Source organism: Poecilia formosa, unplaced genomic scaffold (genome assembly GCF_000485575.1).
Source record: "Poecilia formosa unplaced genomic scaffold, Poecilia_formosa-5.1.2 Scaffold130, whole genome shotgun sequence".
Classification (NCBI taxonomy): domain Eukaryota; kingdom Metazoa; phylum Chordata; class Actinopteri; order Cyprinodontiformes; family Poeciliidae; genus Poecilia; species Poecilia formosa.
The window spans coordinates 395,482-414,940 of NW_006800069.1; the positions used below are offsets into that span (position 1 = coordinate 395,482).

General features: G+C 40.3%; 2 protein-coding genes across 4 annotated transcripts; both read right to left on the bottom strand.

Moving 5' to 3' along the window:
* Nucleotides 1–1,067: 1,067 nt before the first annotated feature.
* On the bottom strand, nucleotides 1,068–7,031 carry emc4 (ER membrane protein complex subunit 4). The gene is made up of 6 exons (XM_007561698.2): nucleotides 6,878–7,031; nucleotides 5,668–5,822; nucleotides 4,312–4,426; nucleotides 3,917–4,070; nucleotides 3,665–3,825; nucleotides 1,068–1,898 (listed from the first exon to the last, which is right to left on the bottom strand). Exons 2-6 carry the CDS (start codon nucleotides 5,769–5,771, stop codon nucleotides 1,863–1,865), a joined length of 570 nt encoding a protein of 189 aa, XP_007561760.1. The 5' UTR covers nucleotides 5,772–5,822; nucleotides 6,878–7,031; the 3' UTR covers nucleotides 1,068–1,862.
* A 1,029-nt stretch (nucleotides 7,032–8,060) lies between these two features.
* On the bottom strand, nucleotides 8,061–19,116 carry cyld3 (cylindromatosis (turban tumor syndrome) 3). Of its 3 annotated transcripts, none has more exons than XM_007561696.2 (17): nucleotides 19,005–19,116; nucleotides 18,557–18,782; nucleotides 16,595–16,712; nucleotides 16,301–16,458; nucleotides 15,106–15,585; nucleotides 14,911–15,016; nucleotides 14,343–14,812; nucleotides 12,717–12,882; nucleotides 12,435–12,576; nucleotides 11,218–11,340; nucleotides 10,938–11,029; nucleotides 10,724–10,787; nucleotides 10,047–10,230; nucleotides 9,348–9,456; nucleotides 9,117–9,235; nucleotides 8,806–9,013; nucleotides 8,061–8,724 (listed from the first exon to the last, which is right to left on the bottom strand). In XM_007561696.2, the coding sequence occupies exons 2-17, from the start codon at nucleotides 18,725–18,727 to the stop codon at nucleotides 8,540–8,542; spliced, it is 2,895 nt and encodes a 964-aa protein (XP_007561758.1). In that variant the 5' UTR covers nucleotides 18,728–18,782; nucleotides 19,005–19,116; the 3' UTR covers nucleotides 8,061–8,539. The 3 variants fall into 3 exon arrangements, with proteins under 3 accessions (XP_007561758.1, XP_007561759.1, XP_007561757.1); XM_007561697.2 differs by lacking the exon at nucleotides 19,005–19,116 and adding an exon at nucleotides 18,852–18,997; XM_007561695.2 differs by lacking the exon at nucleotides 19,005–19,116 and having other exon boundaries at nucleotides 18,557–18,838.
* Nucleotides 19,117–19,459: the final 343 nt, after the last annotated feature.

A 19,459-nucleotide genomic window follows, 5' to 3' on the forward strand; every position in this document is an offset into this window, starting at 1 on the left:
TCCATACAGATCTAGTCCTGATCTTTCAGGTTTTGGGGTTACCAAGGGTAAACTTTGAGACTGGAGACCCACATCTCTTCAGGTCATTGACCAGATACTCCCAAATAGCTATGGGATAATCCCCCAACTTTCTCACGATCATGGATTCTCTACAAGGTCATATCTTCCATGGAACCCCAGTCTGGGAGAGAATGACAGTCATCTTCCGTTTTCTGGTGTCAAAAATTGTTGCCTTCTTACCAATCTGTTTTCCTATTGTCCTGTAGCCTATCCCAGCCTTTTGCAGGTCATTTTGTCCTTGGATTAGGACAAACAGCTCTTTGGTCTTGCCATAGTGCTGAGATTGGAGTCTGATTTGTCTTCTTGTATCTTATGGCAGTTAACAAACAACTTTAAGGGGCATTACCGCCACATTCTAGATCAGAGTATGGACGACATCCTACAATACCATTGTATCCTATCCAAAATATCTTCTACTTTTAGTTTGAATACGATTGTGCGGACAGGTGTCTTGTAAACAGGTGAACGAGTCCCACTAGGCGCATTTACCACAGGTAATGAGTGGAGGATCGGAGGGCTTCTTAAAGATGAACTAACACGTCTGTGAGAGCCTGAATTCTTGCTGGTTCGTTGGTGATCAAATCCTTATTTTAATTAAAATGCAAATTAATTATATAAAACTCATACAATGAGATTTTTAGATTCTGTCACAGGAGAGGTGTACCTATGTTGAAAATGTAGACTTTTCAATTCTTTGAAAGCTTGAAAAACATTGAAAGTCTAATAAACACATATTTTCCGTAATGTGTTTAATCTTTTAACAGAATTACTGAAACAATTAACTTTTTGACCCCATATTAATTTACTGAGAAGCAGCTGTGTGATCTATAAGTCCATGTATTTATTGCAGTTTGATCTAAAAAGACAAACTTAAATGATTTTATCAGATACAATGTAAAATCAAGACAAACAAAAGGACACTTATCAAATCAGTGATGCCAAGTGAGGCTATTGGACCCAACAGGAAGCAAAAATTAACCTATTTTTTAAAGCATGAAGAAAGCATCTTTTTTCCTTCAATATATTTATTGACACAGTTGAAAACATTCTATTTCAAGCAATAAGAATTTATTTATAGAACATTTTCATAGGCAAATCAGCATAAATTAAACATACCTATAAATTAAAACTGAGTTAATGTTGCTGGGCAGAGGGTTGAAGTTGTGTTGACAAACTGAATTATTTCACTACAAACTGAATATACAACAAAATTAAAAAATTTAAAAAAAACGTGATTGAACTGAAACAATTTTTTTTGTTTCTTTGGGGAAAAAAAAGCTAAACATTTTTGCAGACTCTGCCCAACAATTTCAGGAATTATACGGACAAAATGATTTTTATTAGTGATGTTATGGTCTCTGATCTGTGAGCTATGAAATACTCCCATTAAAAATCTACTGCAAAGTCAATTTTTATCTGCACAGAAAATTACAGTAGCCGAACAGTAGTCAACATTATCTGCTATCTTTATGAGAGTATTTAAAAAAAAAAAAAAAAGGATGCTTGCTTATCGCCAGAGAGGAAGACCAAAGTAACGCTTCAGCAACAAACCCAGAAGAGAGAGGGGGCTGATGGAGAACATGGTGGATAAATCCCTGATGTTAAGCTGTGCTGTAGTAAACGTGTCTGTTTTAGCTGAGGTGGTCGAGTCTGGATCCTGATGGCGTCTGGAAATGGCTAAAAGTCAGGCTTTTGTTTCAGCTGCGATGGGCTGCCTGGTGGTGTGGCAAGAAATAGAAGAAGAAGAAGAAGAAGAAGAGTAGAGGAGTATGTACAGTATGTGACCTCAGCGGAAGTCCGCTTCACAGCACCATCCCTCCGCCCATGATCTCCATCCTCTGTCCAGGACAAACAAAAACAAAATATTATGGTGTCAGTAGAGACATCAATATCCGTATCGGTCCCGATATTGGAAAAAAAAAAAATCTAAATCAGGTATTGGTGACGATGCGCCAGATCCATAAATGCAGATTTATTTACTCTAATTCTATGCTTTGTTCTCTGAGTGACGTCTTGCTTTATTATTTATATCACATTATATTTAGATTTCCTAATTGAACTTTCTCAACCATTTGAAAGCTTTGCTGCAGTTTATTTTTTTAATGTCTGACCAAGTTTATTGCGTTTATCAGTTTCAATATATTGTTTATTTTACATTGGCTATTGCACTGGCTGAACAAATTAAAGTTTTGCTGTTTTTCCATGTTTGACCAAGCTCATGACACTACTCTGCCACTGTGGTGCAGAGTGATCAAATAAAATTGTAATTCGGTATATTTATGTTAAAAAAAAAAAGTCAGTTCAGTGCTGTTTTCCCATATCAGCTGATACTAAACCTCACATATTGGTAACGGAAGTGAAAAAAAGTCAGCCCTGTTTAACACATGCTGGACATGATGGATCATCCTAAACGTTTAACCTACTGCCTTTACCACAAAGAAAAAAGAAGAAAAAAAAAAAGAGTCCTCAAGGTGAGTGTTCCCATGCACAATTGAAGGTGTTAGAAAAACTTGTCTAACACCTTACTAGCATACCACAGACAAGAACAAGTTATGCTTGTAGTTCTGTCAAGCAGAACTACAAACCAAAGTTGAAAGTTATTGACAAAAACCACTATAAAACTTGCTGCAAGATTCAGAGCTGCAGAGGGGACAACGGGGCTAAACGGACACCTTGTCGCCCCGGTTTCAACCAAACCTGTTGGTTTTAGAAACCAGTGCAGCAGGGCCTTTTCACAGGCCTCTTCTTTAAAAAAGCTAAATAATCTGTAATCAGAGTAGAGTAATGCATAACAGGTTTGATCTGTCTTTAAGTCGCAGCTTTCACTTCTACATTACTCTGAAATCACCAAACTGAGTTTAAAACGACCTCTGGCGAATGATTTGATCAAATGCTTGAGCTGCCCTCTGTCAGAATAACACCCTGGTTGGAGAGCCATATTGCCTAACAAAAAACAAAACACCACAGCTCTCCTGTATTTATAGTTTAAAAATTCATGACATGGTACAAATCCTATTACGAATTACGACAGAGTATTAGAGCCACGTTAAGAAAATTTTAAAATATATAAAATTACAAGAATAAGGTTATTCTCATAACATTACAAGTTTATTATTGTACTATTAGGACTTTATTATAAAAATACTGACTTTTTTTCTCAAAAATACTATGACCTTATTCTCATACTATTTAAATATGACTTTCTCTTAATATGAGTTTATTCTTATTATTTCAAGTTTATTCTCGTATGACTATCCTTGTAATATGACTTTCGTCTCATATTAGTCTGACTTTATTCTCATAAAACTTTATTCCTGCATTTATTCTTTTTTCTCAGTATAGCCCTGCTACTCTGTCATTCATGAAACATCTGTGGCTCTAATGAGTTATTAGACTGACGGCAAAAATGGCATTTTGGATTATAAATATTGCAACCCTCTGTATGATACCATATTAGGAAATATCAGAATAAAACCCAGCTTGACTTATTCTGGAACAAACGCCGCGTCATCATTTATTATTACGACAACATTTGTATCATCTGAAAGGCTTCTTTTGGTAAGCGTCTACGGTCGTCAGCCTGTGTGTGTGTTTGTGACGTTACCTGTGGCGGCTCTATGAAAGCCAGCCAATCGGACGAGTGTGTCGGAAGCAGCCCCATCGACTGACACTTATAAATGGCCAACGCCGCTCCTAGGAGGTTACCGATCAGGTAGACGAGCCCCTGTAGCCACTGCTGACTGGAGCTCTCCAACAGCTTGAAGGCTGAGCGATCAGGACAAACACGGTCAGCGCGTCAGAAGCGAACACGGATTCAGAGCGGAACCAGCGGGCAAACTCAATACTGAACACTCACTCGCTGACATCGACATGAGAGCCTGTATGGGCCTCCAGGCCATCATGCAGACCATCATGATGGGGAAGATGGAGATGGTGTTGCCAGACATGTACATGATGAACAGGTTCATGGGAATCTGCTTTAGGGGCCCGAGGGCCACGTCCCAGCAGCGCTGCAACACAAAACAAGAAAAGAAAGAGAGAGAGGAAGAGAGAGAGTCAAGTTTGCGGCAAAAACAGCAAATCTGTCAAATAAACTCCTTTAGCACTGCAAAGTTTGAGGTTTGTGACAGCAAACTTTGTTTTGTGTTTCAGCTTTTGTCCGTTATGGAATATGTTGGATGTTAAAATGTTGGAAATGCTCAAGGAAGCACACATGGAGACTGTCTGTTTTAGCAATGCTAACCACGCTACCTTCTCCACCAGGTTCTTGTCGGTCTCCTGGATGCTGGTGTCGGGAACGGGTTTCTCTGAGTAGCCGATGGGGTAAACGACGTCGCCCTGACCGCCTTGTCGGTCACCGCGGCTCCTGCAAGCGGCAACAACAGTGCAGCTTTGAATCGAACTGTTTCTGCAAACAGATCAGTGCTAATGTGTGGAGAGTGGTCGTTTTGACCAACTAGAGACGGATCCATCTTGGTTTAATTATATTCTAAACACCATGTGACCAAGCAGAGGCCATCCTTTAAATTATGGCCTCCAATGTCCAGATGAACACTTGTTATTTATTTGAAAGTGGACAGAATGGCAAAGCTAGTAGGAATTGCTCAGTGCTAAAAAGAAAATGTGGGTTTATTGTGTCTGATTCGGTTCTCTTGATGTACGAAAACAGATTTTGAAATCAGAGCTTTGTGGCCAAATTCTGTCTCTTATAAAGCTTTAACTTACTGATACTGAAAAGATTATTACAGGGTTATGCAGGTTTTATCAATTTAAATTTAAAACTTTTTAAGACCATTATGAATAGCATTTAAGACCTATATAATGACAACGATGTACCAAAACTCTAAGAGTTGTTTTTCTTTTTTATTTGTGGCACTCTAGCTAACTAGAGAGCCATATGCTAACTGTAAATGAACCATATGCTAGCTGCTAATGGCTTGTTTGTCTGCTTGCCAGCTAGTTAGCAGGCAAGTATTAGCATCTTGTTACCGGTAGCCTTAATTGCCTTGAGTCAAATAAAGCCTCAAACTTCTGGCTGATAGAAAAAAAACCTACATAGAAAATATAAGACTGAATAGTTCTGCCACAACAAAATTTAAGACCTGCGATTACTATATTCACCTTTAACAAATTTAAGAAAATTTAAGGCCTTAAGTTTAGATAAATGAAGCTAGGACTTTTTAAAGGTCCTAATATTTCCAAATCTAACATGTCCCATAAAATATGTCGAAACAATAAATGAGAGTATGTTCAGTCATCCTGTTATCCGCTGGATGTTTGACTTGCATCTAACAAACCAAATGAGCCAAAAGATGTCGTGTAACATAATATGTCTTTTTTTTAAATACCTGTCAGGGCTGATCAAGCTGAAAACTGTTGTGGTCAACAGTGGTGCATGTTTAGATGGCATGCTCTGCAACTTTTTGTTTCCGAATAAATAGATTCCTGGCTAATGCTATTTGCGTATTTAAAGAAAAAAATGTAAAATGGTTATTTCATTTTGAACCATAAATAGTTTCAAGTGCCTGCTACAGTCTAGAACACAGTACTCCAGTACATATACAAAAGGTATGTAAACATAGGGAAGGTGATAGAAGAGCAGTCTACCTTGCGTTTCCCACACTGAGCTCAAGGGCCCACTTCATCCTTCGGGCTCCGCTGCCTCCTCTTGTGGACAAAGCTCCTCCTCCTTGTCCCCCTGGAGACGCCATGACAACAAACTTCACCGCTGGTCCTTGGAGACAGTGTGCACCTGCACGCAGCTAGAAAAATACATGTTGATATTCATTAAATTTTTGTTTTATCTTCCCTTTTTTAAGTTAGCAAGCAAGTATTAGCATCTTATCGGTAGCCTTTTGAACATCAAGTAAAGGAAAAAAATTTTAATGTAATGAATAAAGAAACCACAGTTTTACTGCAGAAGACAATCCACAAAGGGCTTACAGGAATATTACTTCAACTTCTTCCTCATGTCGTCATGTCACAACAACCACAAATTTTAGCAGATTTTAGTGGGGTTGTTCAAGCCTTTAATATGATACCCCTTAATAAAGTCAAAGTCCAGACCTTTCGGTTGAGAATATGTGCCAAGACGTGAAAACTTTTCCTTCTTCTTCACCACTATGCCCTACTCTGTGTTGGTGTACACTGAAGTTTGTGGTTGTAACATACAAAAAGCTCCAGGGGTGTGTGAATACTTTTGTAAATCACGTTACCAAAATGACTGAACAATATAAATGTAACACACTGACAACAGTAAAAATATTTAAATGTCATGGACAGAAACCTTCCTGGAACAGTGGATACTAATAAGCTCACAACAGTATGAAATCAGATCTGGTACAGGTATGAATAACATCTAAAGCAGAAATTAAGTCAAATCTAACCACTAATCAACGATTACATTATAAATAGCATAAAGAAGTCCATTTCCAGAAGCTGAAATAGGAATAATTTGCACTTCTATCACCTTTTTATTTGTCACAGATGCAATTTCTGCTAATTTGACACAAGCACGCTTTAAAACTAAGATTTTTGTTCAGCAGCGGGCGAATTTAATCAAGCAATAGCTTTGTTTAGAGCTTTCTGACACAGACATATGGATAACAATAAGACAGGACATTAGCACGTACTGATAGCAGTCAGGGAGATTTGGATTAGGTATTACTGTACAGATATTAGTTGGTTTAAGTTGTTCCAGTGAACACAGCGGCAGCCCCGCAGTTAGAAGTAGCAACTCGAGGCAGCGCAGGCAGGGTGTCGCTGTCAGCTAACGCCGAACACTTAAAGCCACGCGCACTGTTGGAGGTTAGCTTACCTTACAAATACATCTAAACCAGTGTTGCTGCCGTTCAAAGTGGGCTTTTTAAGAGAAACAAACGACACTGGCCCGTAAGGAGAGCCGAAGAACAACTTGTTCCGCCGACACTCGCTGATTCCTAGGCCCGCAATGATGGCGCAGTTACGCTCAGAGACGTAGGTGCACGTACACGTCGCACAGCCAGTCGTTGGTACGTTAGCGTCGCCGCCATATTGGGGAGGAAGCTTCCGCCACATTTACTTACCTACACAGGGATTTTGCGTTATAAAAGTTAAGATTATTCTAAAATATTTAAATTTTTTTATGTCCCACACATCCTATTTTATGTTTTTCCATCTTTTGCATTGAATTATATCTTAAGATATGGTCCAAAGCTATGCAGTCTACATACTCAAACTTTTTCGACAAATTATGTAGTTTGGAGAATTTATGTGATGGACCAAAATAAACTAGGATACAATTGTGATTTAAAAGGTAAATTATATATGGATTGTTCTTTTTGAGTTACCTTTGACCTCTCAGCAGCTTCTATGGTGAATGCACTATTTACCCACCTTGCAATTTAGAGCACAGGTGTCAAACTTAAGGCCCGGGGGCCACATCTGGCCCGGCGTAGTTTTTTATGTGGCCCTTTAAACTCCAAATTACATCAATAAGTTCTTACAATTTTTCACAAATCTGCAAAATTTAACATCAGCGCAATATAGTAAAAATGCCTTACAGACATTTCTAAATATTCACCACAAAATCTGTCATTGTCAAAACAATCTGAAAATATTGGAGGAACAGCTATTTATTGGTATTTTCGCAATTTAATTGGTTTTATCAACTTATTCTGGCACAATCAGAATAAGTTGAACAACTTTAAGAACATTCAGATTTTTGATATGGCCCAAAATGAAAATGAGTTTGACATCCCTGGTTTAGGGGAATGACCTGACTACACCTTTATAGATTTAGTGAAGAGGCAAACAAAGGTAAAATAACCTGAACAGGTGATCTACTCAAAACCTTCCTGTGATCCACTGATAGATCGCGACCAACGTCTTGAGCACCCCTGATCCAGTGTTATGCCATTTTCAGATGACAAACTAAACGGTGCTCTGTGAGATATTCGGATGTCAGAATATTGTTTAAAAAAAGAAATAAGACGAACCCACCAACAACAAATACAACCGAAAACAGACCAAATATAGGGCTTTTATTATATCAAACATTACCCACAGTGATACGCTGCAACATCTAAACACCACATGAAGAATAAAAAGTTAAACATGTATGTGCATCGTAGCTGTCAGTTCAGAACAATCATATTATATACAAACGTACTGACAATCAAAGCAGTGCAAACTGTATTAAGCATACATGAGTCACATATAAGAGGCACAGTGGTTCTGTACAGTGTATGCACATTGAGAAACAGCTTAAACACAGATATAAGGCGAGTGATTAAGGCTCAGCTTCTTCATGTTTGTTCAAAAGGCAAAAAAATAACATGACTCCCATAATAAAGATAAATGAATGCTGTGTAAAAAGTTGGTTGTTTCTGCTACAAGACATCTTGTGAGTGCATTTGTTTTTTTCCTTCATTTTATAAGAAAAACATTTTCAGTTTGTTTTTCCGCTCTTCTTCACTTCACTTCATTGGTTTTCTTCACATCACTTGTAGAGGCTGAGCTCTGGGCTGTGGTACAGGCACATGTAGGAGTCGCAGAGCAGCCTGCGGGTCGACTCCCTCAGAGACGAGGCGTCCACCCTGCTCAGCTCCTCCTCCGTCAGGCCCAGATAGCGGCCCACCTCGGGACACGCCCTCACCTGGGGGATGTTGAAGCCGTTCTCGCCGCCTGGGTGAGGAAGCGAACAAATGAATGTGAGGCTTTTGTGTTTGACACAAGAGAAGTGACTTGCGCTGCCCTCCCGCTCACCTTCTCGGTCTGCCATGCTGTCGAAGAACAACCAGTCGGAGGCCTGGGGTCCGTGCTTGACGAAGCTGACGTAATGGCTGGTTTCGATGCACGTCACCGCAAAGAGAGACATCCGCTGGCGGGTGTGATGCAGAGGGCCCGACCACGGCCCCTGAGGAACAGCGATCTTGACCGGGTTGTGCGACGCGCGGTTCCTGTGACTGTGAACCTGGTTGTGCACAGAAGAAAAAAAATGAACAGAATCAATACCGCTCTTGTTTTTTTTTTTTCCATTATTATTGCAACAGATTTTCCAGGTGATGAAGGGATACCTGCATGTTGCACGTCTGGCAGTATTGCTTGAGCTGTCCGGGAGTGATGTCCAAGTCTTCGTAGCACTGCACACACTCCCACTCGGCTACAGCCTGGCAGATGCTGCACTGCCTGAGAGCTACGGACACAGGTACACGCAGCAAGACATGCATTCATAAATTAACTAAAAACTGCAAATGAAACAAGCAAAACGTGATGTTAGACACAACAGACAAGAAATAAACTCTTACTGTCATCCAGCAAGTCTGTGATATCCAGACTGAGGGAGGGCAAGATGGCGTCAAACATTTTGAAGTCCTTCCCAAACCGGGGCATTAGCAGAAGTAGACAGGAGGGAGCCTGGCGGGGCAAGGAATATAAATATAAGTTCTTGTAAGATAATCAGGCTCACTTTGTCTGATCAATGTTTCAGTGTTCAAAAAACATCCCTATGCTGAGGTCGAGCTGAAAGACTCATGTCTTGGTTCTTTAGTTCATTCACGTTTTTGCAGTAAAGGTAAAGTTCAATAATGACGGAGTCAAGATGAACTAAGAAGAAAAATATTAACGCAACACTTCACAGCAATATGAAGATTGCATGTCACCTCTGTTGAAAGTAGCTAAAAGAAACAAGAACTTTTGTAATTCTTGGGTAAGTAGTCTTGTAAAATCCAGCCCCTTGTCCTTCGCTGCAGGCTTCGTCCAGAGGATTTGGGCTCAAACTGAACAAGGCTGCTGCTGATGTTAATTCAATATTCACAATATACACAACTTCTTCTTCTTCTCCTGATAGGCCTGGTCAAAAACCGACCGGAGACAATCTAATGAAGGGCAGAAAGCCTGAACTGTAAGCAAGATTGTTTTTTTCTTGTTTTTTTTTTTTTTTCGAGGAGTTGCACAGTAAGGCAATGGGGATGGTACCAGCTGGATGATGAAATCCGGAGCTTTACCTCGGCAAACTTGAGGCCGCCGTGCAGGAAGGAGGACTCCAGCAGGGACTGAACGCTGGCGACCCTCATGGACGCGGGCGAGGCCATGGGGATGGGCGAGTCGACGGGGGGCGCTGGGGAGGCGGGGAGCGTTGGTGGAAAGAGTTGGTAGAGATGGCACTCCTGAGCCTGCTGAGTCACTGATCTGAAACAGAGAAAAAGGGGAGGGGGACAGGTGTGACTTTTAGACGCGGCACGTGGGAAGGTATTTTCCCCTGGGGTTACTGAAGCCGTAAACATGATTTTTCTGGGGTTTTGTCAATGAAAGCAAATATTTAGAGTTAAAAAGTACAGTATATAGCTTCTCTTCCTGCTACGAACGTAGAAAATGACTTGTAGTGCAGCAAAATAACTCAGAGTTTCATTCCCTTAAGAGATTTCTGCAATTGTGTCTCTGGTGCGTCTCTGATGTTGTGAACTAAACTAGCCGTAGGTCTTGGTTGTGCTATGCACAGGAACACAGGGAATGGAGGGAAACGGCAACGTTGTCGCTGCGACAACCAGAGATGATGGCATTGTTTTGCTTATGAGCTACAGGTCTGACTGCAGCTGTGACCGCGTTTGAACCCGGAAGAGCGCGTTAACCTGCAGCCGGTGTTATATGCTGGTAGAATAAAGGAGCCAATGAGTAAAATTACCTGATCTTTAGGAGCGGCTCCACTCGCAGCAGCTGGAAAAGCTTGTTCAGGAACTCTTCGGGATCTGACAGACAGGGTGAGAGAGCAGTGTGGCAACATTCCTTAGTTTTAGAACAGAGCTTAAAAAAATAAAAATAAAACACACACAACTAAAACAAAGTAAAAAGAAAAAGAAAAGCAGGAAATCAGAGGCCCGGACACAATGCATGCACACCTTTTTCCTGGTTGGTGAACCCTGCATCGATGTTGGCAGCTTCCAGCAGGCGCCTCAGAGCCATGGTCTTACTGGCACACACATAGCCGTTCCTTAATAACAGAGCAACACACACACGTGCGTTTTAGATTGGGTTCTGTGTGGGGAGACTGCTTTTCAGAAACACTCAGTCTGTGTTTCCTTTAGAAAAGGGCGCAAATTTTTGTCTATATTCTGCCAACATTGAGAAAAGAAAACAGAAAGCAAACACACACACACACACACACACACACACACACACCTTCTCAGTGGGTTGACTATCTCACAGCGAAGCAGGTCCTGAGCATGTTTGGAGCTTTGGTCCGTTTCGGCGTCAAATGGCCAAAATAACACCCAGTCTGCCGAGCTGCAGCAGCAGAACAAACTGCAGACAAAGGGAAACAAATTTTTACTTTACTTGTTGTCCATTTTTTTTGATTAACAGAAAAGACGAGTCTGTCAGTATCCTGCATCTCGAATTAACCAGATTTACCTGCTCTTCTTTGACAGAAACCCAGTTTAAATGTTTCCCTGTGGGTATCTAGGTATTTGTAAGAAAATGGGTTTCAATCTTTAATGCTTTGGATATTTTTGTTCCCTTCTCCTGACTGGCACATTTGTTCAATAAAATAATTTTTATTATCTGTTGTAAACCTGTATGGTAACTATGACTTTAGTCTAAGAATGCAGGTGAACTTGAGAAAAATCCAACGAGAACAGCTGATCTTTATTTCAGGCTGGTCAGATTTGATGTAGTTGATGAATGAGTTTAGGGCCGAAACAATTAATCGGATAAATCGTGATGAATCAATTACTGAAATAATTGTCAACCAATTTAGTAATCAAATAATTGTTAGCTGGAGGATACAGACTGAAAAAAGGCCAGTTGCTGAGAAAACAAAGCTGGTTGAGCAGTAATTAAGCCAAAACTGTACAAAAAATATATAAATTTCGCATTTAAAAAAAGCAAAACGTATATCCGCATTTTATCTTTTTTTAAGATAATAAAAAATCTTTGTCTATAAATATGTTCTACCATAACTCCTCAAGTGGCATAGTTTTACCTCAACATGATTCAACTTCTGTAAAAAAAAAAAAAAATCCATTTAAACACTTTTTTAAAAAAAAATCTAATTATTAACTGGTTAATCCAGAAATGATCAGATTTTCTTAAATTTTAGGCATATTTTTTTTCTCATTTAAAAAATTTAATTATTTGTTTCTTTGCATTTTATTAATGCATTTCTAATATTGTATTAAAAAAAAGCTTAAATGAAAAACCTGCAAAGCGTGACAATTTTTTCTATCCGATTAATCATCAGAGAAATTGTTCATAGATAACTAAAATAATCGTTTGATGCAGCCCTAACTGAATGTCTAATCAAAAAGTGTCTCAATGTGATACGGAGAATGCACATTTATGCAACCAGGCTACTGCTTCTATCGTTTTTCTCTCAAACACATTAATTTGTTTCTCACCTGAACAGCGTGGCGTCCAGGTAGCAGGAGTTGAGGTGACCCTGGATGCCTCTCTTTGAGCCTTCGTACAGCTGCCTGGCCTCGTCCCCGTCCAACGGGGGAGTGTGTTCGTCCACCCGCTCGCTTCCCCAATCTGCAAACGCTGAGAGCCATGGATGCAGGTTGGAATTACAAGAGAACAGGCGACATTGCTTTCAAATCTGCGACAGGATGCAGAAATGTCCCAGCTTTCACATGACAAGGTGCAGCCTAGCTTTGGCTAAGAGGCTAACGCTTTCTCACCTATCGAGTTGCAACGCTCCACTTGGTTGACGGGCTTCTCGGGGACGGGGAACCTGGAGTCCCGTCTGCAGTTACGAAGCTTGACGAACAGCCCCTTGTTGGCGGGGCAACGGAAGTGGCGTTCGCCGAGGTAACTGCCATCTGTCCCAGCAGACAGCTCCTGCTCCTGAAACGCAAGAGTGTGGAAAAAAAATAACATGTGCTGTAATCCGGTTGCATAACCGGACACACCCTGAAAGTCATGTTTTGCTGAATCACTTTCTGATTCAACACCTCTAATTGGTTTTCTTTGGTAGGAGTCTGTCAGCATCCCACATCATTTCCTCTAAAATCTGAATATCTACCACTTTCCTAGAAACTGGCATATTTTCTGTCCCTTTAATGTAGGGGTGGGCAATCCTGGTCCTCGAGGGCCGGTCTCCTGCAACTTTTAGATGTGCCTCAACTTCAACACACCTGAGTCAAATAATGAGGTTGTTAGCAGGACTCTGGAGAACCTGACTGCACTTAGGAGGTGATTCAGCTGTTGGATTCAAGCGTGTTGGACCAGGGAGACATCTAAGAGTTGCAGGACACCGGCCCTCGAGGACCAGGATTGCCCACACAGAACTTCAAGGTTTCTCTGCACGTTTCACCAACTCAAATTTAAGACTATTAAGTGAAATTTACGACATGCTTCCACAAAAATATACAAACTTTGTCCAGCCGGTGATAAATTTGCACTTAGCAAAGATGGACGCAAACAGCTAGCTAGTTGGCTAGCAAGGATGTGTTAGCAGCTAGTTAGCGGTAGCCTCAAACGCCTTGAGTCACAGAATGCAATGAAAATATCTGAGTGCAACTTAAGCTTCTGCCTGACAGAAAAGTCCAGGAAGAATATCAAAATACCGAAATGCTTGTTAAAATGAATTCAATACATTCTAAGGTCCTCATATTTTGGATACATGAATTTAAGACTTTTTAAGAATGCACAGACACCCTGTACATGTAGTCGTTAACATAAGCTTGAACAAATGTCTTGCAACCTCCATGGCATTTTTCATTAAATTATACCGTTGTACTGTTAATAAAACCTATGTAATGTTCATTTATTTATTGTTTCAAAACTATCCACTATCATGCGATTCAATGACTATCACAAATATCACCAAGAGATATTAACTGAATCAAACATTGGACATTTATTATTAATTAAACTAATCTAGATTTGCAAGTATTTACTGATGAGAAACATAAAAACTAATTGGATTAACTCAAACAATGACAAAAACATTTACTTCTACTGATGGAGAATTAAAAAAAAAAGGTTAGACTCAAATCTTTGACTCTCACAGTGAAGAATAAGATCATTGACTTGTATGTTTAGAAAGGAAATAACAGGCGCAACAACATATTAAAATTGATTAGCTTTTGTTCGTGATTCCTTACTTTTTCATCCAACGGAATGTCTCATTAATTACAACTCTTCATTTAATTTAAAATATTTTAGCATACCAGAATGCTCTGATGTTAACTAAAACGGTTCTGTGTCATACCTGAGATCAGTTTTGTGCACAACCTCAACAATATTTAAAAGTCAAGAGAAATTAAACTGAACAAGAAAACCGAAGCTGAAGCTACACTCACCAGCTCAATTCCTGCCACCGGCTCCTTGACGGCCCCTAAATGACCAATCCATCGGATAACACCGAAGAGCGGCGGGTCGTTCACCTCAACCATCGACCCGACCTCCAGCTCCGTCTCCAGTCCCGTTCCTCTATAATCATCTGCACCCTCCTCCTCCTTGTTCTCCTCTTCGTCGTCTACAGGTCTTAAAGGCGACAAAAGGCTGTGGGAACCGTTGGTGTGCTCCGAGGCGGATACTGGTGTTAGGTTTTGAGGTTTTGGAGGCGGTAGTGGGCGCATGAGTACAGGTTTGTGTGTAGGCTTTGGAGGAGGAAGAGGAGGCGTGAGTGCTTGTTTAGCAGGCAGAACCAGGGGCATCCTGGGAGCAGGAGCTGGTGACGTCGGGGCTTGTTTAGTATTGGGGGACAATGCCGGCTTTAAAATGGACTTAGGAACTTGGGGAAGAGGATTTGGATGTTGAGATTTTTGTTCTGAGAACACAGAATTAAGAAAAAATAAAATAAATAAATGAATATTTTCTGACAGTACCACTAGGCAATCAATATGTGGTGGAAACCCTGTGGTGCACCTGCAAAAACGTTGCTGACGGGAAGCAACAGTCCGTAGAGGTGACAGGGAATGTGACAGAGCCTATGTTCCTTGTAAAGTCCGTCCCAGTTACCAGCAGGAGCATCCTACAACAATAAAACGCCAACAAGCCAGTAAGTAAGGAGAAGGATTTAACATCCTGAGACCAGATGCATCTTGCGTGGTTCGTGCTCACCAGAAGGACTCCGACGTAAGTTGAAGACGAGGATCGGCCAGGCAGCGCGCCACAGAACCGCACCTCCCCGCCGTGGACAATGCCATCCAGGCTGACGCACACTCTCTGGCCGATGTGGAACGGTGGCGGTGACGATGAGCCGCGTGGATTGTTGTGAACGGCGATGGGTGCCGACTCGGCCGTCCTCGAGAGCACGGCCTGCGTCTGCGGCTGGACCTTGGGGTGATTGTGATGGAAGCTTATGCGACGCAGGTGGGGATGGTTGGAGCGATCGTTGTTGGTACGGTGGCCGTTGATGCCATGGTTGGTGCGGCGGGAGTGGTCCCTGGTTTTCTCCGGTGCGTTGATGTTGTTCCTGCTGGACCAGTGGCGGAGGCGGATGTGGCTCACGGGGACGAAGAGGCCGCAGGCGTCGGGACAGGAGAAGTAGCGGACACCCTTGAAGGAACCATTGCAAGTTCCTCTACCTACTGCAGATCCCTGGAAGAGCAACAGGCTTTTCATGAGCAATTCATTTGTCTTCTTTTCTTTTTTTTTCAAGCAAACATGCATTAAAATTAGGGTTGAAATGATTAACCCGAATAATACAATTAATCATGATTAATCATAATTAATATGATGATTATCATTATTAATTCCATGACTGTCATGATTAATTATTATTAATCTGCATTCTACAAATCAATCATGATAAATCATTGGATCAATCTGGTGATGATCATGATTAATCATGAGCCATGATTAATGATCATGATCATTATCCGATTAATCACGACTAATCAAGCTAAATTACAATAAATCACACTAAATAATAATTAATCACGCCAAATCACAAATAGTCAAGATTAATCACGGTAAATCATGATCAATCATTTGGATTAACCACAATTAACCATGAGATTACTCAGGAGAAATCATCGGATTAATCCGATGATTAATCCGATGATTAATCCGGTGATTAATCATGATTAATCCGATGATTTATCATTTATCAGATTATAAATTGTTTAATCATAATTAAACAGTATAAGTACTTTCCAAAGCACTGTAAATATATGACAGCGAACAATCCAATTTTGTTAACCTGTCTCCTTTAACAAGGTTAGACATTTGCCCCCCTCCCCCCAAGTTACTTGGTCAACTCGTCCTTTCATATCTATGGAGTTTTCCTGGGAACCCACCCCTCAAGTATTACCTTTAGCTCCACTCCAAAATACAAAGCGCTGCTCCCTCCGCTGAGCGGCCCGATGTACTTGAGTTCGGCCTCGGCCAGCTCATCCTGACCGCCGATCAGGACCCACAGCGGAGCATTGTTGGGGAGAGAAGCCAGCTGTCGCAGGTTGTCTGGATTGTCTGAAAAAAGGCACAACACACACAAAGATTAGAGTTAGAAAATTTGACTGCATAGACATTTGTAAAAAAAAGATTTATGTCAATCTTCATGTGATTGCACAACAATCTAATTCGCTTAACACCGCTACCGCATTACTTAGTAAGTTTAGTCGAACTTCCAGGTCGGACACAGGCTCCACCAGTCCAACGAGGTCAGCCGAGATTTCCAGCAAGTATTTCTTTTCTATTTTCACCATGAGTCCATTGTCCAACACCTACATGAAAATGAAAAGGACAGGTAGTTCACACAAGGCGGGAAGAAAAAAAAAAAACTACGTTGTGTACGAAGATGACCTTAAATTTACCTTAACAGTGAATTTAAGGTATGGCTAAGATTCACAACACTTTGTGGGGAAGGTTGACTTCTGACACTTCCCTAGTACAACAATGGCAATAAAACGGTAACAAGAACAAACCTCAGTGTATATGACTGGGATTTACTGCGGTGAATCAACATGTAGCAGCGTATAATCATGAAGTTCTCTACGTGAAATACAAATAATTGACTTTAGAAGCTAATCAGAACACAGAGTCTACCTGCGACTGATTTAATTTCTTTAGATGTTTTGTGAAGCCCTCAGAGGTTTTTGTTTGTAAACAAACACCATCATGGCAACGCGGGGGGAGCTGCAGAGACACACAGCTCAGGTGGAAGAATCTTTTGACTAGATGCTCCCTCACCAAAGATAACACAAGGTAGTAGCAGTGCTGTCTTTGTGATTTTAACTGCATATGGCGGTATTTACATAACTCTGGTAACCGTGTCGACCATGTCGTGAACTCCACAAATTGGGCCTTTATGGAAAAGAGGCCAGGTGAAATCCATACTTGATTCCTTCAGCAAGGTTGGATGAATGGAAATGACAGTTTTTGTTTTAAAATGTACATTTTTAAATTAAAAATATAAACAAGCTGTGATGTTCCTTCTACAAATGAATGATTTAGCTATTTAAAATCCCATTAAAATACATTGGAGTTGATGGTTGTAAAGTAAACTGTGGAAAGTTTGTTACTGTATGTCTAATCACTGAAACACGTTTAAATCTTATTAGGGCTGAAGTGAGTAATTGTTCTAAATTACTTATTAAAATAATCGTGGACGTCAACTAATTTAGTTATCAATTAATTGTTAACTAGCGCATACAGACTTGTAACAAAAAAGGTAATTTGTTGAAAAAAACAACGTACTCAGAGCAGTTAGTCAGATAAAAAATATCTCCTGTTAAACATGTTTTGTTATTTAATCATTAATTGACTCATAAAAAAAACAAACAGATAAAACAAAACAAAAAAAAAAACAAAAACAGATCAACCCTACTGTGTATTAATGGTAAGTCGAGCAGAAAGGGCTGAGCTTTTCACATGTTGATGTCTGAAGCATTTTTTTAGCTGTAGATGCACCTTTAATAATAATAATAATAATAATAATAATAATACATTTTATTTATAGGCGCCTTTCTGGACACCCAAGGTCACCTTTATTAAAAACGACCAAGCATATGCTAAAGGTATCCTGTTACTGCATTTTTTCAAATAAAATGTTTACTTTTTTGTTTAAAATTTAATTGAATTCTTTCTCTATTTGCGTTTTTAATGTATACTGCTAAAAAAAAATAAAGGGAATATTTCACTTTAATTTTGTGTGTGGCTCCAAATCCAGGCCTCCATTGGTTAATAAATTTGATTTCCATTGATGATTTTTGTGTGATTTTGTTGTCAGCACATTCAACTTTGTACAGAACAAAGTATTCAATGAGAATATTTCATTCATGCAGATCTAGGATGTGTTATTTGAGTGTTCCCTTTATTTTTTTGAGCAGTGTATTTCCAGTGTTGTATAAAAAGGCTAAAGTGATACGATAAAACTGCACAATTTGACAAGCTTTAAAATCCGATTAATCGTCAGAATGATAGATAAATTAATCACACTCGTTGGTTGCTGTCCTAAATCTGAATAAATGTCATCCTTTATTGCTGACGATATTTAATACTGTGATAATGAAGTCCATCAAGTTTAGTTCATGGACTCGAAAGAAGTTTCCATGAAGTCAGTTAGTACCTTAACCCAGAGGGCGTCCTTTCGGATCCTGCCCTGGTCCTGTTCTTGGCAGATGAAGCCCCTGCTCAGCAGAACGAGACCCTCCAGATCATCCTGGACCTGAAGATCGGTCGAGATCAGGAACAGCTTGAAGGGACGACGCTTCCTGTTCTGTTCAGGGGGTCCTGACATCTTCGATGTGTCTGTACCAGCAGCTGCTCCGCGGCGAAAATTGAGCCCTCTTTCTCTATGAAGGTTAAAAAAAATTGTTCTCATTATGAGGAAGCGTCAAGAGTGCCACGGTATTTCCGTTCACCTGGAGGAGTAACAGCGACGTCAGGTAGCAGCCGCGGAGAAGTTCGCATTAAAACTTTACTCGCTCCCACCTCAACCAAATTCCACTTTCCTCGCACAATGTTCACTAATAAACAACTCGGACAACTTGGAAAACCAGTGTAAGACAACTCACCAACTTTTTCAACTCCGATCGTCAACATTTCCCTTCACATTTAAAGGAGCTCCGCTCAATAACAAACCGCACCATGAATCAGGAAGCAGCGTGATGGACGGCCGAAAAGCCAATCACGTGCGAGGAAACCAGACCAAGAAAGAGTCTGAGCCAATCAGAACGCAGGTGGGCGGTACCAACAGTGGGGGGGAAATTCCACATTGAGTGATTGTTGACGCTCCATGCATTTCGGAAACAGACACTTATACAATAACAACGCAGGCGAATTAATGTATGTATTTTTTTATTATCATTATTAGTTTATATAAATAGAATAGAAAAAAATATATTTCCATACTAATAAAGCTCTTTTTTTTCCATTCACAGTTCTCAGCATTCCCTCAATACGATACAAACATACAAGTTACAGTTCATCCTTCAATCACAAGTCAAAAAGTGCAATGTCATGTCCTTCA

What these genes read in the sequence shown, in the direction of transcription:
- emc4 (XM_007561698.2), bottom strand. Translation starts at nt 5,771, where the DNA reads ATGGCGTCTCCAGGGGGACAAGGAGGAGGAGCTTTGTCCACAAGAGGA. An exon ending in CTCAGTGTGGGAAACGCAAG is followed by an intron (nt 4,427 to 5,667) that starts GTAGACTGCTCT and finishes TGCCGCTTGCAG; the next exon opens with GAGCCGCGGTGACCGACAAG. An exon ending in CTTTCATAGAGCCGCCACAG is followed by an intron (nt 1,899 to 3,664) that starts GTAACGTCACAA and finishes TGTCCTGGACAG; the next exon opens with AGGATGGAGATCATGGGCGG.
- cyld3 (XM_007561695.2), bottom strand. Translation starts at nt 18,811, where the DNA reads ATGAGAACAATTTTTTTTAACCTTCATAGAGAAAGAGGGCTCAATTTT. An exon ending in ATAGTCAACCCACTGAGAAG is followed by an intron (nt 11,030 to 11,217) that starts GTGTGTGTGTGT and finishes TCTGTTATTAAG; the next exon opens with GAACGGCTATGTGTGTGCCA. An exon ending in GTTCACCAACCAGGAAAAAG is followed by an intron (nt 10,788 to 10,937) that starts GTGTGCATGCAT and finishes CCTGTCTGTCAG; the next exon opens with ATCCCGAAGAGTTCCTGAAC.